At 37.8% G+C, this 19528-nt stretch overlaps 1 protein-coding gene and 1 pseudogene across 5 annotated transcripts in view; one reads left to right on the forward strand and one right to left on the reverse strand.

Moving 5' to 3' along the window:
• IFT56 (intraflagellar transport 56) overlaps positions 1-19528 on the forward strand; it is a 90258-nt gene that overhangs the window by 25489 nt on the left and 45241 nt on the right. For all 5 annotated transcript variants that reach the window (XR_008527600.2, XM_054560680.1, XM_063725797.1 and 2 more), the window contains exons 8-14: positions 1472-1546; positions 5668-5770; positions 7358-7413; positions 8867-8920; positions 9812-9875; positions 18617-18705; positions 18918-19001. Coding sequence is in view for 4 of the 5 variants with exons in the window: in XM_054560680.1 (XP_054416655.1) it covers positions 1472-1546; positions 5668-5770; positions 7358-7413; positions 8867-8920; positions 9812-9875; positions 18617-18705; positions 18918-19001 (525 nt within the window). In the remaining variant the exon portion in view is untranslated. The remainder of the gene's footprint in view (positions 1-1471; positions 1547-5667; positions 5771-7357; positions 7414-8866; positions 8921-9811; positions 9876-18616; positions 18706-18917; positions 19002-19528) is intronic.
• Positions 12891-14793, reverse strand: LOC103891220 (male-specific lethal 3 homolog; annotated as a pseudogene).

Genomic DNA, 19528 nt, shown 5'->3' on the forward strand with positions numbered 1-19528 from the left:
AATTCCATTTCATCCTTCCTTTGCCAGTGTAGCTCTTTAGTAGTTCCTGCTGATTGTGGGAAGTGTCTTCACTAGACTTCCCACCTTGTGCTGGTATTGGGCTTTCTTTTTTGTCTTTGTCACCTGGCACAATATGGTTTCAAAATAGATGAAATGCAGATACAGATATGACAATCCATCTATCCTCTGTTAAGCCAGACATTAAAGAGATTTGCAAAAAACGTAAGACAATGACATTGTTCTCACTAAATTTTTGATTTGATAAATACAGTTTTTTAAAGTAAAAAATATGTATGTCAATGTGTAGTGGGGTTTATTATTGTTATTTTTAAACTTTAAAAAAATTTAATTGTTTTTATTTTCAGTAATGACAAGTTGCTCTGAAATTGAGACCAAATGTTAATTCCAACATATTTTAAGGCATATTATTACTACCATTTTCAATGAATTGTACTTAAAATTTTGTTTTAATTTCTGATATGATAAGTATTGATGGCTATTTCCCACATAAACAAAAATTCTTTGAGATCATTTATAGAGTATAAAAGGGATCTTGAGAACAAAAAGCTTGAAAACTGCTGATGTAACCTAATATTACCCAAAACTTTGGAACTGTACTGTGGACAAGAGAAGAGTGATAAAAAAAAATCGCTGAGCAGACATGCACTCCCAACTATGAGATCAGGCAGAACAAGTTTGTGGTAGCTAGTGAAGAACAATCAAGAATTTAATGATTTTATCCAGAAAAGCTTAGCAACCCACTAATAGAAATAGAAAAGGGATGAAAGGAGGATTTCTTAACATCTCCTTTCAGATTAAAGAATCAACCTTAGTTGTTTAAGGCTTAGTTTGTTAATCACCTTTGACACTGAAAGAAAAAACTAACTCTAGGAGTCTTCAGACTTGAGTATCCCAGTTTTCAAACTTGCTGCTTAGTATAAGTTTCAAGTCACTTAACTTTTTTTTTTTTTTTTTTGAGACAGTCTCGCTCTGTCGCCAGGCTGGAGTGCAGTGGCGCAACCTTGGCTCACTGCAACCTGCGCCTCTCAGGTTCAAGTGATTCTCCTGCCTCAGCCTCCTGAGTAGCTGGGACTACAGGTGCACACTACCATGCCCAGCTAATTTTTTTGTACTTTTAGTAGAGACAGGGTTTCACCACGTTGACCAGAGGAAACGTGGTCTTGATCTGTTGACCTTGTGCCGCCTGCCTTGGCCTCCCAAAATGCTGGGATTACAGGCATGAGCCACTGCTCCCGGCCCAAGTCACTTAACTTTTATAAGCCTCATTGTTTTCATTTATTATTGCTCTCATTTGAAAATGTGGGTAATAATAATTACATTGACCTAGAGTCATGAGGATCAAATGAAATAGCATGTTAAATTCTTTGTAAATTATAAACCATTGTGTCAATATGTGGTATAAGAACTATACACTTGTCATTTTCATAAGCCTTTCTTTTTTAAATTTCAGGCAGAACTCAAAAGCTTGATGGACAATGCTTCTTCATCCTTTGAATTTGCTAAAGAACTCATCAGGCACAATCTGGTGAATAACGATTTCCCGTCTTGACTGAGTTCAGTCCTACTCTGCTTTGGTACATCACAGCAATTAGAGAGATGAATAAAAGGAGATGCCCTAGCAAATAATGCTTTACTCCAAGGGAACCCCTCCTCACTGTGGAGGAGATAAGTTTGAAAGTACTAATCTGTTTCCTTAAGGAAATCCTTGTTGGGAGAACAGGAATATATTTAATATTTGGAAAGAAGCACAAGGCAGTGTAGATCCAGGTGTCTGTTTTTTTGAGAAAGACAAAGGAACATATCCCCCTGTGGTTGAAAATAAATGGGAAATATTTTTGCATCTTTGAAGGATGGCTGAGATTTAGAGTGTTCATTCTAGTCAAGGACATGGAGCTAGAATGAAGCTGACATATGTAAAAGATTGTGAGCAGATTGATCTTACTAGAACAGTAAATTTGTACTGGGGAATAGCAGACACTCAAGTTGGATGGGTGGTTGGGTTTAGGGCTAGATTACATCTCAGGTAATATAGTGAGATTCAGAACAGCTGCTCTCAATTCAGATACCTGGGAACACTGGGCAAATCATCTAATACTACTGAGATTCTTCATCCAGAAGTGGCAATAATAATAACTATGCTTTTTCCTTCTGATTTCTCTATTCCTTTTTGTAGTACCAATTCTTCCAGTAAACCACAGCTGTTTTAGACTCCCCTTCTCTTTATCTCCAATCTCTATTCAATTACTAAATCCTATTCTCTTCTTGTTGGCAGTATCTTATATTTACTCCATTTCTTCTCTAATTCAGGCCTCCATCACAGATAAAGTTTTGTTTGGATAGTTACTACTATGAGTTTCTGCATCTAATCTTTTAACTTCAGATTTAGTTTCTAAATTGAAACCAGATTAATTTTTCTGGAAAATTATGGGTTATATAGTAGTCTGGAATTTAAGCTTGGAGAAAGATAAAGACTTGAGAATAGATTTAGGAGTTATTGTAAGAGTCTTGACAGATTAATATGGAAGGTTTTCAATTGCTGAAGTGAAATAAATATTGTAGAACGGATTAAAAATAGAAAAATATGGTTCCAAAACAGCATCTGTATTTATGGGACAGGAGGAAGGAGTATCAACAAATGAGACAAAAAGGGCAAACAATAAGAAGCATCTAGATAATGTAATGTCATTTACAACTGCACATTTTAATCACCTGGGAGGCTTTTGAAATTAATGATGCATGGGCCCCATCCCCAGGGAATCTTATTTAATGGTTGGTCTGGAGCCCAGCTATCAGTATTTTTTTTAAAGCATGCCAGGTGGATATAATATACAGCTAAGGTAAAGAACCACTATATGAATATATGACTGAAAGGAACATATGAAATAGGGATAATTCTTAGAGATTGGGATTAGAAAGAGAAGTAACAATATGGAAATTTTTCTTTCATAATACTTTATTTTTTTCCAGTGAACACATATTACTTTTATTTTTTTTTTTAAACCTGAAAAATATCAGGGCAATATAAGTGGTTGTTAAAAAACACCAACTTTTGAAGTTAGATTTGAGGTCAAAATGGAGTTCTACCATGTACTAGTTTTGTAACTTTGGGTAAGTCACTTAACACTGCTGAGTCTGTGTTCTCATATGTAGAATAGGGAAAATGAAAGTACTTATTTTGGCCGGCCGCAGAGGTTCATGCCTGTAATCCCAGCACTTTGGGAGGCCAAGGCGGGTGGATCACAAGATCAGGAGTTCAAGACCAGCCTGACCAACATGGTGAAACCCCACCTCTACTAAAAATACAAAAATTAGCAGGGCGTGGTGGCACACGCCCGTAATCCCAGCTACTCAGGAGGCCAAGGCAGGAGAATTGCTTGAACCCAGGAGGTGAAGCTTGCAGTGAGCCAAGATTGTGCCACTGCACTCCAGCCTGGGCGACAGAGCAAGACTGCGTCTCAAAAAAAAAAAAAAAAAAAAGTACTTATCTTGCTTTTTTGGGGGAGGATTAAATGAGGTAATATGTGTAAAGTGCTTCACACAGTATGCATTTAGAAAATGGCATTGATAGGCCGGGTGCAGTGACTCATGCCTGTAATCCCAGCACTTTGGGAGGCCAAGGCAGGCAGATCACGAGGTCAGGAGATCGAGACTATCCTGGTTAACACAGTGAAACCCCGTCTCTACTAAAAATACAAAGATTAGCCGGGTGTTATGGCGGGTGCCTTTAGTCCCAGCTACTCGGGAGGCTGAGGCAGGAGAATGGTGTGAACCCGGGAGGGGAAGCTTGCAGTGAGCAAAGATCGCACCACTGCACTCCAGCCTGGGTGACAGAGCGAGACTCCGTCTAAAAAAAAAAAAAAAAAGAAAAGAAAAAAGAGAAAATGGCACTGTTGTTATTATTGTCATCTTGTAGGCATCAGTGTCAAAACTGCAGACACATCGTGGAGCAAGAGGACGGAAAAGTCCATTGAATTTGGCTAAAGAGATTAATTTGTGACTCCTGAGAGTGAGTTTATTCATATGCTGAGAGCAGAAGCCAATGTTTTGAGAGGTTAAGGAGTGAGAGGATGAGAAGAAAGTAGAAGCAGTAAGCCACATACTTTTGAAGTGTGGCATTGAAAGAAAAGAGAAAAATAGGGCACTATCCAGAGGAAACAGTGGGGCCAAGTGGAAGATTTTTCAAGAGAACAAAAACCTCTTGTGTGTGTTTACAGTGAGAAGTAGGACCAGGGCTTTGGGAAGATTGAAGGTACAATAATTAATGGAGAAAAGAGGTTCAGATGGAGTTAGAAGTCATGGGATCAAGAAGACAGGTGAATGAATTAATCTTGACAAAAGAAGGGAATATCTGAAAAAGGAACCAAAAAAGATCACTAAATAGATATTTCGGGGTCGAGAGAAGAGATTATGTAGTTCATGCTGGATGACCTTGCTTTCTGTGCATTTATTTGTGAAACAGTTTGCTACATTCCAGATACTATGCTAGGCTCTAGAAATACAACAGTACACAAAATAAATTGTCCTTTCATGGATTTTTTTTGTTTGTTTGTTTTGATTTCTAAGCTTTTCTCTGTAACACTTATTATCACCTGATAACATATTTATTTGTTTGCTTTATGGAGGTCTGTCCCCACTTGAATAGTCTGTGGTGACAGGGGAGTGCCTGTTCCTGCTATAACCCCTGTGCTTGTTACAGTAGTGGGCATATAGTACATGCTGATGAATGTTTACTAAATTAATTCAATGAAACACTGAAATATGTGCCACACATTTAGCCCACTTTTGCTCATTTAATCCTCATAATAACCTGAAAGGCAGGCATTACTAATGCCATTTAGAGATGAGGAAACAGGCTCAGAAAGGATATATAAATTCCTTCATGGAGTTTTTGATGTAGAATGTCTGCCTAGAAAAGAGTTTTGTTAATTATTGGGTACTTTAGGAGTTTTCTGCAGTTATGAAGAGGAAAAGAGATGTACACAATAAGGGTTATGCTTTTACTATTTCTCATAGTTATTATAATTTTATTTTTTAATCTTTTTAATTTAAATTTTTGTGAGTATACAGTAGGTGTATATTGTTATAATTTAGATCATGGCTTTCTTTCAATGAGGTCAAGGTCATATGTATAAATAGAGCTTCAAAAATAAATTCATCCTTTCAAAAAATAACTGAATGCCGACTATACTAGTCGCAGTTCTCGGGGCTAGGAATACACAGTAAATGCAAAGTTCCTTGCCATATGGAGCTTATATTCTGGTGGATGTAACAGATAAACAGATAAAGAAATATACAATAAAATAAAGATATAAGTGCTATGAATAAAAAAGAAGGGCAAGGGTATAGAGTGATAATGGAGGTAGGTTTTACACAGGGTTAAAAATAAAATGTTTAATTATGACAAAGCTGTTAAGAAGGATCAAAAGCAGAGAGGAAAGAAAAGAAGAGAGAAGGTAAGAAGCATAGGGATTAGGTAGGCAATAATAAATTCAGCCAATAGTAAAAGTTCTCAATGTATCAGCTGATTCCCAGAGCTATTTTAGTTGAATATCATGAACCCAGTTATATGTGCCAGCTCCTTAAACATTGTCACCAATAAATATATACATCATTATTGCCATAATAGCATGATTTCTGTATCTCTAGGTTGTTTTCCGAGGAGGTGAAGGGGCTTTGCAGGTTTTACCTCCCCTAGTTGATGTCATTCCTGAAGCTAGGCTAAACTTGGTGATTTACTACCTTCGTCAAGGTAAGAAAAATTTGTCCTGGTCTTACTTACAATGAGATATTTTAGAATAGTTAAATATGTCTGATGGAACTATTTGCTTCACTTTTTAAATCCATACTTCCAAAAATATATTTGCAACAAGTTCATAGAACAAGTTTATTGGTGGTTATTTGTTGTGCCTTTTTTTATCCTCTTTCCTCTTCTGTCGCTTCCTACCTTCTCCCTCATTCTGTTTTTTCTTTTCTCCTTTTATTTTGCTGTCCTTTATTCTCTATCCATTCTTTCTTTTTCATTGTTTTTCCTCCCCTTCCCTTACAGTTCTTTTTTCTTTTTCTAGTTTCCCCCATTGCATAATGTACATTCACATTTTCTTGTGTCTTTTGAAAAAAGTATTAACTGTTTCTTATTTGCTTTGATTGTCTGCCTTTCTGTTTCTTTGTACCCCAGGCTGCTTATGAGAAATACTATGATTCAAAGAGGATGTGATATTTATTGCCCCTAAGTAAGATTAATATTGTCAGACACATGCCTAAAGCAGCCTTTTCTAACAGCTATGAGTACAGGGTAGCAGCCACCATGCATTTGTGGTGGCATTTGGTCATGGTCCCTGGACTAACAATGTGGGCCTTTTTAGGTGCATGGTAGAAACCAACCAGGACAACATATTCCTCATAGAGGAAAATGTATTTATTAAAATAAGAATATGAACTTGCAAACAGTCCTACTTTATTTTATTTATTTATTTATTATTCTTTTGAGACGGAGTCTTACTCTGTCACCCAGCCTGGAGTGCAGTGGCATGATCTCCGCTCACTGCAACCTCTGCCTCCCGGTTTCAAGCGATTCTCCTGCCTCAGCTTCCCAAGTAGCTGGGATTACAGGCGTGCGCCACCATGCCCGGCTAATTTTTATATTTCTAGTAGAGACAGGGTTTCGCCATGTTGGCCAGGCTGATCTTGAACTCCTGATCTCAGGTGATCCGCCTGCCTCAGCCTCCCAAAGTGCTGAGATTACAGGTGTGAGCCACCATGCCTGGCCTCTCTTTTATATAAAAGCAAAAAGAAATATGTTTTGGACAAGAATGAAATAAACAGCTTATATATTTTATAAATTATTTTTATTATGGAAAATTTCAAACATAGACAAAAATAAATAGTACAATAAACACCCAAATACCCTGGATTCAGCACTTTTCAAGATATTTCCAATCTTCTTTTTTCATCACCTCTTTTTTGTTCCTGAAATGTTTTAAAGCAAATCTCAGACTTCATGTCATTTAATTCCTATATACTTTATATATCTCTCTCTTTTTTAAAAAAATCATTGCTTTTCTTATCTAATACAATGCCATTGGCATAGAATGCCTCATCCATGTTCTTAGCTTCAACAATTTTTAAGGTACTTCATGCCTTAATATGAGTTTTCTAAGGATATTTGGTTATTTTTAGCATAACTACTCAACACCAAACATGGAGAGTTAGAAGACAGATAAAACAGATCATATTTCCCATGAATATTTAAGTACTGAAGGATCTTATCTTTTGGGAGGACTGCTTCAGGAGGGTTTTCTGGAATACAGACTAGTATAATTACTTTGTTGTATTTCAGATGATGTACAAGAAGCTTATAACTTAATTAAGGATCTGGAACCTACTACCCCTCAGGTAACTGAGAATGTTTTACATTTTTACTAACCAAGTTCTGCTAAAAGTGAAACTTCAGAAATTTAGTTGGAAGTCATATTAGAGAAGATTAGGCAGACTCCTGCCTGTAGAATCCCAGGAAAAGACCATATGTATTCATTTAGGAATGTTATATGCGACTTGTGATATGAGAATGAATGTTCTAGGCTTTTTGATGTTTTTAAACTCTCTTATATGTAGTCATTTTGTCAAAAAGGGTAAGGAAATTTGGAAAATTCCTTTAGTATTTGGAAATATGAAAATTTAGAATTCTGATGAAACTAACAACTAGATACATGCAGTTATCTCATAAATTGTCTGTAACTTGTCTTTCTTCCCCATTGGATCGTTAACTCCTTGTAGTCAGGGACTGTGTCTATATTGTATCTCTAACACTACGTACATAAAGTATATAGTAAACATTCCATTTATTGAATGAAAGACTGAATGAAAAATATTTCCAGACCCCATGGAGTTTAAACAAGTATATTTCTCAAGTATATTAAAAGATTCAGCTTCTTTCATGCTGTTCTTTTGTGAGCTCTCTTAAATGAAAGATTGATAAAGCTGCTAGCTAGGGAGGGTATCTATTAAAGAACTGAACCAAGTCTGAAAAAAGGGATACAAGTGAGCCCCCAGGACTCCAAAAGAGAAAATACCTTATAAATGGACATCAGAGGACACTTTTTTTTTTTTTTTTTTAGGAAAAGGATTACTAGCAAAGAAAAGTTACTATAACATTGGAAAGGGGCCAGGAGTGGTGGCTCACACCTGTAATCCCAGCACTTTGGGAGGCCAAGGCAGGTGGATCACCTGAGGTCCAGGGTTCGAGGCCAGCCTGGCCAACATGGTGAAACCCCGTCTCTACTACAAATACAAAAAAATTAGCCGGGCGTGGTGGCTGGGGCCTGTAATCCCAGCTACTCGGGAGGCTGAGGCAGGAGAATTGCTAGAACCCTGGGGGTGGAGGTTGCAGTGAGCTGAGATCGCGTGACTGTACTCCAGCCTGGGCGACAGAGTGAGACTCGGTCTCAAAAAAAAAAAAAATTGGAAAAGGAAAATAATATATATGATATGGTCACAGAGAATGGCAGTGTTTGAGAAGGTAATAAAAATTATTATATCAACATTTTACTTTTTTTTCCATAGAATTGAAATAAAATGAAACTTATCTCCTGGAGCTTCCACTGAATTATTTTTGCTTAAGATTGAGAATTTACAAATATGGTAAATTTTGTTATATAGATACTTGGCTGCTGGAAACTAAATGAGTGTCTCCTAATTCTTTCATTCAAGCCAGGGATAGAACAGAGAAAAGTAACTGTGGGTAATCTTTGATAATTTATATAAAGTATTGAGTTAATGCAAGGAGTTAATTTGAAAATGATCTCATAGCTCCACATTCCTCTTAATCAGTGTTATTCCATGTTTCTAGGAGTATATTCTCAAAGGAGTGGTCAATGCAGCCCTTGGCCAGGAAATGGGTTCAGTGAGTATGAAATCACTGATAATCTATAGGTTGCAAAGTTATAGGTGTATGGAAGAGAACAAAATGACTATCAAAGTGCAAGCAGCAATAGGCTCTCCTGTAGCTCCTTTTATTTCTCCATATGTCCCAATCCAGACTGCATTGTGAAAAGAATGTTATGTTATTTAGAGACAAAAAAAAAAAAAACACAAAAAAACTTATAACCCTAAAGACTCCTGCTTGTTTAAAAGGGTCCAATTTTTAAATAGCAACTTATTTAATAACAAACTTAAAAATCATTGCGCAACTTCATTCTTATTTGCAGCGACTTTTTTTAACTTACATATATCTAGCTATAATTTTGGCATCTGTAAAGTGGAGAAAATTGTTTCTCTGAAGAAGTTATTTTTATAAACACCAAAACACTGTCTAAAATTAAGCTCTTATCCATCTTAATACAGCATTCTTTGTTCTTTTTGGAACAAAATGGGATACAAATAAATCTTTTTATCTCAAGTTCATTCTGCAGTGCCTTGTATAGTAGATAGGCAGCAAATATTTATTAAATAAATGAGTTTAATAAATACTCATTGTTATATCTATAGCTCCTGTTCCAAGGTCTGATATATGGTAAAAGAGCAATAGATATTTGTAGAATGACTGAGTTCATTTAATGAAGTTTTAGGATAGAATTTAAGGATTTGATTCTTTTTCTTCTTTTCTGCTTGTCCCTGCACAGGTTTTAATTCAGTTTTGGGTCTAGTTGTTATGTTAATGAGAATTAGTATTGTTTGGGGCAAGATTTAAAACAAGGGTATATTTAAATCCTGACAAATATGTTAGAACCATAAAGTGTAATAAAATAAAATATTTTTACCTTATTCCTCTATATCAGCTCAGTTTCTTTTTCAGAGGGATCATATGAAAATTGCCCAGCAGTTCTTCCAGTTGGTGGGAGGATCAGCTAGTGAATGTGGTATGTCTGAAATCTGTACTTATGATCTGCTTCATAATTGGAGTGGGGCATATATTGACTGTGAAGTTTGATTCTCTGTCTAGGGATGTATCTATTAGGCTTCACATTATAAAGTGGGAGGTCAGAAATAAGAGAGAATATTGGAATTGGTTCTTAACATCTCAGCAAAAGTGGGATAAGAGAATAAATAGAGTAAATTTCCTGTTTTGTTCCTGAGAGTTTTAAAACTTTGAATCAGTTTTAGATATAAAATGTTATTTTTTACTGAGTTTTCAAGAGCTCTTTTGAGCATTAACTTTTGTCACATTCTGGTAGGTCATTTGCCTTTAAACTTTGCCTATGATATTTTTTTCCATATAAAAATATTAAAACCAGCCAGGCATGCTGGCTTAGGCTTGTAATCCCAGTACTTTGGGGAGGCTGAGGCAGGCAGATGGCTTGAGCCCAGGAGTTCAGGACCAGCCTGAGCAACATAGGAAGACCCCATCTCTATAAGTAATAATAAAAAAATTAGCCAGGTACGGTGGCACACACCTATGGCCCCAGCTACTTGAGAGGCTGAGGTGTCAGGACTGCCTGAGCCCAGGAAGTTGAGGCTGCAGTGAGCCATGATTACACCACTGCATTCCAGCCCGGGCAACAGAGTGAGACCCTCATCTCAAATACGTATACACCATACAAACAATACTACAGAAATTCAAAGAATCACCACAGGCTACTATGAGAAATGATATGTCAATAAATTGGAAAACCTAGAAGAAATGGATAAATTCCTAGACACATACAACCAACCAAGATTGAACCATGAAGAAATCCAAAACCTGAGCAAACCAATAACAAGTAATGAGATCAAAGTCATAATAACAAGATTCCCTGTAAAGAAAAGCCCAAGACCCATTGGCTTCACTGTAGAATTCTACCAAACATTTAAAGAAAAACTAATACCAATCCTACTCAAACTATTCCAAAAAAGAAAGGAGGAGGGAATATTTCCTCTCATTCTTCAAAACCAGTATTGCCCTGATAACAAAACCAAAGACACATAAAAAAAAAACTAAAGTCCAATATCTCAAATGAAGAGGGATGAAAAAAATTGTTAACAAAATATTAGCAAACAGAATTCAACAACACATTAAAAAGATCATTCATCATGACCAACTGAGATTTATCCCAGGAATGCAAGAATGGTCCAACATATGCAAATCAGTGGGATACATCATATCAGCAGAATGAAGGGCAAAAACCATATGATCATTTCAATTGATGCTGGAAAAGCATTTGATTAAATTCAACATCCCTTTATGATAAAAATCCCCCAAAAAACTGAGTATAGGTGGAACATACCTCAAAACAATAAAATCCATATATGACAGACCCACAGCTAGTATCATATTGAATGGGGAAAGTGGAAAGCCTTTCCTCTAAGATCTGGAACAAGACAAGGATGCCCACTTTCACCACTGTTATTCAACATAGTACTGGAAGTCCTAGCTAGTAATCAGACAAGAGAAAGAAATAAAGGACATCTGAATTGAAAAGGAAGAAGTTAAATTATACTTGTTTGTAGATGATATGATCTTATATTTGGAAAAACCTAAAGACTTCACCAAAAAACTATTAGAACTCATAAGCAAATGCGGTAAAATTGCAGGATACAAAACCAACAAACAAAAATCAGTGGCATTTCTATATGCCCACAGCAAACAATCTGAAAATCAAAAAAGTAATCCCATTTATAATAGCTACCAATAAAATTAAATACTTAGGAATTAACCAAAGTAGTGAAATATTTCTACAATAAAAACTATAAAACATTGATGCAAGAAATTGAAGAGGACACACAAAAAAGGAAAGATATTCCATGTTCATAGATTGGAAGAATCAATGTTGTTAAAATGTACATACTACCCAAAGCAATCTGCAAATTCAATGCAATCCCTATGAAAATACCAATGATATTCTTCATAAAAATAGAAAAAAATCCTAAAATTTATACAGAACCACAAAAGAGCAGAATAGCCAAAGCTGTTCTGAGCAGAAAGGACAAAACTGGAGGAATCACTGTACCTGACTTCTAATTATACCTCAGAGCTATAGTAACCAAAACAGCATGGTACTGGCATAAACACAGACATATAGACCAATGGAGCACATTAAGAGAACCCAGAAATAATCCATACGTCTACAGTGAACTCATTTTTGACAAAGGTGCCAAGAACCTTTAGGGAAAGGACAGTCTCTTCAATAAATTGTGCTGGGAAAACTGGATATCCATATGCAGAAGAATGAAACTAGACTCCCATCTCTCACCCTATACAAAAATCAAATCAAAATGGATTAAAGACTGAAATCTAAGACCTTAAATAAGGAAAATTCTACAAGAAAACACTGGGGGAAACTCTCCAGGACATTGGTGTGGGCAAAGACTTCTTTTTATGTTGTTGTTCTTGTTTTTGTTTTCTTTCAAACAAGATAGGCTTTATTTAGATCACCAAAACTAACATTTTACAGAAGGGTAACCATAACATCACACAGCAAAGTATAGCTGTAAAATCTCAAACAAGAAACGCAATGCTTTCTTTAGATCACCAAAAATAATGTTTCACAGAGAGGGAACTGTTAGAAGCAAATGTGTAGCTGCAAATTTTCTTTTGCTGTCAATATCGAGTCCCTCTAAAATACTTTGAGACTACTTTGTGGTTTCCAAGTACAAACTAAACCTTGTTGGACAGAGTTGCTCAGCTTCATCAAAAGAATGAAACCAATTTGCAAAAAAAAAAATAATAATTTAATGCTAACAAAAAAACAATGTGGTTCTAGCTAATTAACTGCAATGTCTATTGAAATAGCATAACCTATGTACGCTTCCACGGACATTTCACTGTGGACCCAGTTGCTTTTTTCCTGCCATCACAGATGGCCTGCACAGTAGCAAGTGTTGTGTCAGAGCACTATAGGCACCCAGGAAACAATTCCTAACAGAATGACTACAGTGTGTGGGCAACTCAGGGCCTACCTCTGTCAGAGCCGCCAGGTGGGCATTGTGTTTGTGCTCTGGGTAAAGACCCACTACCTTGATAGTTGTTCATCTGGAACCCAGAGCACTGAGCTGGATAGAGGAGTTGTTCTTACAGAACCATCAACACTGTAATAAATTGCCCGGAGATTCTTGCTGCTGTAATGCACCTCACAGGCAGCGACACAAGCTGACTCTGGGAAAAAGTAATCACGGTATTCTGCTAAAAACCTCAAATAGAGATCAAAGTGCTTCAACAAAGCCTTCAGATTTTTCTCAGAAAAGGACATCTTTCCAAGGATTTCTGGAAGTTTTACAAACAATCGCAGCAAATGTTATGCCCCATAAATGTAAGAGGGTGGAAGCGGCTGGTCACCTGGTGGGTAATGGCATAAGCTTCAGGACAGGACCTCATTCATTTCATTAGTTTTTCTCCCTTGAAAGCCAGCCTTGCTGGGAGTCAGAGGAATAGGTGAAGACAATCTGCTATGCACAGGTGTCTTCTTTTCCAGGTGCAGGAACAGCTTCGTTATACTGGCGGATGTGTCCTGCTGCCGGCGCTTGGGCTGAGGTGAGGTGCTGCTGTCAGAAAGTCTGTCACAGTTGGTGGTGTGGCTCATGGACCGCCTCAGAGACTGCAATGCTTCCAACTCAGCTTTGCACCTTTTGGGGGTGGCTGGTTCACTAATGGTTGGCTGACTCTCTGTGGACTGTGGCATGGATGGATTCAACAAAGGCAGGCTGGAAGAGAGTTCCTCCTGGATCGTATTAGTGTTTGTGCCACTTTCCTTAATTGGAAAAAAAACTTGGACGAAGTCATCTTTTTTTTTTTTTGAGAAGATGGAGTCTCGCTCTTGTCGCCCAGACTGGAGTGCGGTGGTGCAATCTCGGCTCACTGCAACCTCTGCTTCCTGGGTTCAAGCGATTCTCTTGCCTCAGCCTCCCGAGTAGTTGGGGATTACAGGCTCCTGCCACCATGCCCGGCTAATTTTTGTATTTTTACTAGAGACGGGGTTTCACCATGTTGGCCAGGCTGGTCTCCAAGTCCTGACCTCAGGTGATCCACTCACCTCGGCCTCCCAAAGTGCTGAGATTACAGGTGTGAGCCACCGCACCCGGCAAAGTCACCTTTTTATACTGAGCTTGTTCATATGGCTAGAGTAAAACCAACAGGAGAGTGTAATCAAAGGTTATTCTTAATCCATCCACCATCTCCTTAAAAAGGTCAACATTCTTTTCTTCTGGGATATAATGCACGTTCATATTGGCTTGTGGCATAGCATGATGGTTACGAGGACTCTCATTGGCTGAAAAGGCTGCATTGAGAGCAGAATGCTTCCAAAATCATTATGATGTTGGTCTGGCATGAAAGTTTCACTAACCATTTCCTCCTGTTAATGTAATAACAATCATCCTTCTGCTACTTCAGAACTTCAGGTATTTCTAATAGAGTTATTGTTGTTTCTTCCATTTCTCTTTTTGTTTGAAGCTCTGGTTCTTCTTTCACTTCAGTCTTTTCTTCAATATAACTTTCTTCACTTATTTCTTCATCCTTTGCTGCTGTCAGAGGAACTGCTTAATGAGTTTTCATCATTTTCATCTTTTTTATCAATGAGGAGGCCTTTTAAGACAGAGTCAATCAACACCAGGCAACCTGCAGCACTTCTTTCTTCCTGTGCTGCTCAGGCGAGCTACAGCTTTTCTTTTCATCGGTATCATGAAGCACATGATCTTCGGTTGCCCATTTATCCCGGCTTCTGTTCCAGCCATTAAAGTGGATCAGATATTCTGGGATCTTTCTGCCTTTTTTGTCTTTCCCAACAATAACATTAACAATCTGGGTCTGATGGCAGGGCGTCCCACAGGAGCCCACCTGGCTCTGGGCCACACTGGAGGAGACATGTAACATGAAGACAGAAACTGTAGTCCAGAGGCCTCCTCCACTGGTGGCCCTCGTTGGTGTCAGGGGGTGCAAACAGTAACAACAAAGCACGTGTGAGGTTCCTGACCATGTGTGAACAGCCTGGCCCGAAGATTTCTTGAGTAATACCGCACAAACACAGGCAACCAAAGCAAAAATGGACAAATGGGGTCACATCAAGTGAAAAAAGCTTCTGCACAGCAAAGGAAACAATCAACAAAGTGAAATGAGAACCCACAGAATGGAGAAAATATTTGCCATCTGACAAGGAATTAATAATCAGAATATAGAAGGAGCCCAGACAACTCAATAGGAAAAAAAATCTAACAATCCAATTTAAAAATGGGCAAAAGCTCTGAACAGACATTTCTTAAAAGGAGACATACAAGGCCGGGTGCCTTGGCTCACACCTGTAATCCCAGCACTTTGGGAGGCTGAGGCGGGTGGATCACCTGAAGTCAGGAATTCAAGACTAGCCTGGCCAACATGGTGAAACTCCGTCTCTACTAAAAATACAAAAAACTAGCTGGGCATGGTGGTGGCGCCCGTAATCCCAGCTACTCAGGAGACTGAGGCAGGAGAATCACTTGAATCCAGGAGGCGGAGGTTGCAGTGAGCCGAGGTCACGCCATCGCACTCCAGTCTGGACAACAAGAGTGGAACCTCATCTCAAAAAAGAAAGAAAGAAAGAAAAAAAAAGACATACAAATGACAAATGGGTATATGAAAAGGTATTTGACATCACTGATCATCAGAGAAATGCAAATCAAAACTACAGTGAGATACCATCTCACTCCAGTTAAAATGGCTTTTATGCAAAAGACAGGCAACAATGAATGCTGGAGAGGATGTAGAGAAAAGGGACCTTCGTACACTGTTAGTGGGAATGTAAATTAGCACACCTACTATGGATAACAGTTTGGAAGTTCCTCAAAACACTAAAAATAGGATGACCATATGGTACAGAAATCTCACTGCTAGGTATATACCCAAAAGAAAGGAAATCAGCATATCAAAGAGAGATTTGCACACCAATGTTTATTGCAGCACAGTTCAAAATAGCGAAGAATTGGAAGCACCCTAAGCATCCATCAACAGGTGAAGGAATGAAGAAAGTGTGGTACATATACACAATGGAATACTTACTATTCAGCCATAAAAAGGATGAGATGAGATGAATGAGATGAGATCCTGTCATTTGCAACAACATGGATGGAATTGGAGGACATTATGTTAAGTGAAATAAGCCAGGCACAGAAAGACACACTTTTCACTTATTTGTGGGAGCTAAAAAATATTAAAACACTTGAATTCGTGGAGATAGAGAGTAGAATGATGGTTAGCAGAGCCTGGGAAGGGTAGCGGAGTGGGAGGACAGTGAGGATGGCTCCAAAAAAAAAATTAGAATTAATAAGATCTAGTATTTGGTTTTTGTTTGTTTGTTTTGTTTTTTGAGATGGAGTCTTGCTCTGTCGCCCAGGCTGGAATGCAGTGGCATGATTTCGGCTCACTGCAACCTCCACCTCCCGGGTTCAAGCAATTCTCCTGCCTCAGCCTCCCGAGTAGCTGGGACTACAGGCACCCGCCACCACACCCGGTATTTTTAGTAGAGACAGGGTTTCACCATGTTGGCCAGGCTGGTCTTGAACTCCTGACCTCAAATGATCCACCCACCTCAGCCTCCCAAAGTGCTGGGATTACAGGCGTGAGCCACCACACCCGGCTTAAGATCTAGTATTTGACAGCACAACAGAGTGACTACAGTATAATTTATTATATATTTCAAAATAACTAGAAGAGTATAATTGGATTGTTTGTAACACAAAGAAAGGACAAATGCTTGATGTGATGCATACCCCATTTACCCTGATGTGATTATTATGCATTGTATGCCTGTATCAAAATATACTGGATATCCATATGCAGTATGGATATATGGACTACATACCCACAAAAATTAAAAAAAAAAAGTAGATTAATAAAAAATATTAAAACCATATTTAATTAAGTTTTTCTTTTCTATAATGATTTCTTGCATGGGTATTAATCTTAGAAAATGCTTTCTTTCTGCCACAGTTATATAATGTTCACCTATATTGCCCACTAGTAGTCTTGAAACTTCATTTTTATGATTGAAGTATTTCATCAGCCAAGATTAAGTGAAAGATTTGAGAAAGGGGTATAAAAAGAGATGCTAGTTAGCCAGCATGAACCAATATGGTGCTGCCTGTACTGGTTGTCTATGCCTGGCATCTATTCTGAGTAACAGTCTTCACGCTGAACTGAAAATTAAATATTTTTATCACTTCTGGACGTTCACAAATGTTTCACCAGCACTGGTTATTGAGTACAATTTTCCCCATTTCATTCATTCATTCACACAATAAAAATTTATTGAGCTGTTGAGGATACAGCAGTAAACAAACAAAACTCCCAACCATTATGGAACTTAAGTCTAGTAGGGCAGATGGACTAGAAACACTATATAGTGGCCGGGTGTGGTGGTTCACGCCTGTAATCCCAGCACTTTGGGAGGCAGAGGTGGGCGTATCACGAGGTCGGGAATTCGAGACCAGTCTGGCCAATGTGGTGGAACCCCACCTCTACTAAAAATACAAAAATTAGCCGGGTGTAGTGGCGTGTGCCTGTAATCCCAACTACTCGGGAGGCTGAGGTAGGAGAATCACTTGAACCCAGGAGACGAAGGTTGCAGTGAGCAAAGATCGCACCACTGCACTTCACCCTGGGCAACAGAGCAAGACTCCGTCTCAAAAAAAAAAAGAAAAGAAAAAAGAAATAATATATCATGTATATGTATAGTGTGTGTGTGTATATATATATTTATACTACATATGTATATCTGATATGTATATTCTGATCCTTATCTAACTTTTTGCCTGATATCAGATTCCTATTTGAGTGGTGGAGGATTAGTATAACTCCCACCCTTGCCACAGGCATTCCTAAGACTGCTTATTCTGTTTAATTTTTTTCCTTTATCAATTATCACAGTCTGATATACTATATATATCAGATATATATATACTATATGTATGTACATCTCATCAGATATACCAGAAAATTTTCTGTGGTGGCATTAGTGGCATCAACTAATCCTTAAGATTAGTTTTGTGTTTATCTGGTATAACTGATGGTTTTATATTTTATATGTATATCTGATCAGATATACATATATATATATAGTGTGTGTGTGTGTGTGTGTGTGTATATCAAATGTACATAGTATATCAGACTGTGATAAATACTAAAGGAAAAAAATTAAACAGGATAAGGAGCCTTAGGGAATGCCTGTGGCAAGGGCGGGAGTTATACTAATCCTCCACTACTCAAACAGGAATCCGGTATCAGGCAAAAAGTTGGATCAGGATCAGAATCAGATGGTTCCATGGCAAATTATTTTTCCGTTTGAGATTGGAAGTGCTAAGTTGATTTAGAAAAGTGATAATGGAGACCAGGCCACACTAATTGAATGTGCACATGTTGGATGAGAGAATCAAAGCCCTGGAAAATGACCTGGGTAATGTCGTAGTTAGTGAACGTGCAGGGCGTGTGTTCATTTTGGATTCTGGGAGTTAATCCCCAGAGAGATTATTGGTCACTCTCAAGAACTGTGACCTCCATTATATTGGGGTTTTGTCCACTGAACAAAATGTATAATGTCAGAATCTAGAAAGATATTTTGGGATATTTTCCTGTCTCTAAATTATTAAATAACTCAAACTTCAGCTAAAGAGGATTTTAGTTTCATGAATATATTTGGGTTTTTTTCCCCCTCCATTTCAGATACAATACCAGGGAGGCAGTGCATGGCTTCCTGTTTCTTCCTGCTTAAGCAGTTTGATGATGTTTTGATTTACCTCAACTCATTTAAGGTCAGTATAGAATTATCTACAAGACTTTATATACAAAATACTATAGAATGTGTCAGAGAAGATAAGATACCCTTAGAGATGGCCCATTTTCTGTGGTGGCATTAGTGGCATCAACTAATCCTTAAGGTTAGTTTTGTGTTTATCTGGCATAACTGATGGTTATATTTTATATGTTAATTCTCAATGTGACCTGTTATTGGTATGTTTTTCAGAGTTACTTCTATAATGATGACATCTTTAACTTTAATTATGCCCAAGCCAAAGCTGCAACAGGCAATACCAGTGAGGGCGAAGAGGTGGGTACCTGCTTTTGAAAGCATTTGAATGATTCTATCTAAAAGCATCCTTATCTTTTTCTCACTGGAATAAAATGGTCAAGGGTTAAGGATTATTAAAGATTCCTGTGTTCTTAGGATGCATGAAAAAGTACACTGTGGAGAAGGTGCAGTGACACACACCTGTAGTCCCGGCTACTTGGGAGGCTGAGGCAGGACAGTGGCTTGAGCCTGGAAGTTTTAAGCTGCAGTGCACTATGATTGTGCCTGTGAATAGCCACTGTACTCCAGCCTGGGCAACATAGCAAGACCCTGTCTCTTAAAAAAAAAAAAGTACAATGTGAATAGACATAGATTTTATAACCATATTAAAATTTTCCCTTTTTAGTAAATTTTATAGAAATATAACATATATACAGAAAAGTATACATATCATAAGTATAAGCTTGATGACTATCAATATGTTTCTTATTTGATTTCTAACTTAATTGTATTTTTGTGGTCATAGAATGTGCTCTGGGCTGGGCTCACATCTATAATCCCAACAT

This window comes from Pongo abelii, chromosome 6, assembly GCF_028885655.2.
Source record: "Pongo abelii isolate AG06213 chromosome 6, NHGRI_mPonAbe1-v2.0_pri, whole genome shotgun sequence".
NCBI lineage: Eukaryota > Metazoa > Chordata > Mammalia > Primates > Hominidae > Pongo > Pongo abelii.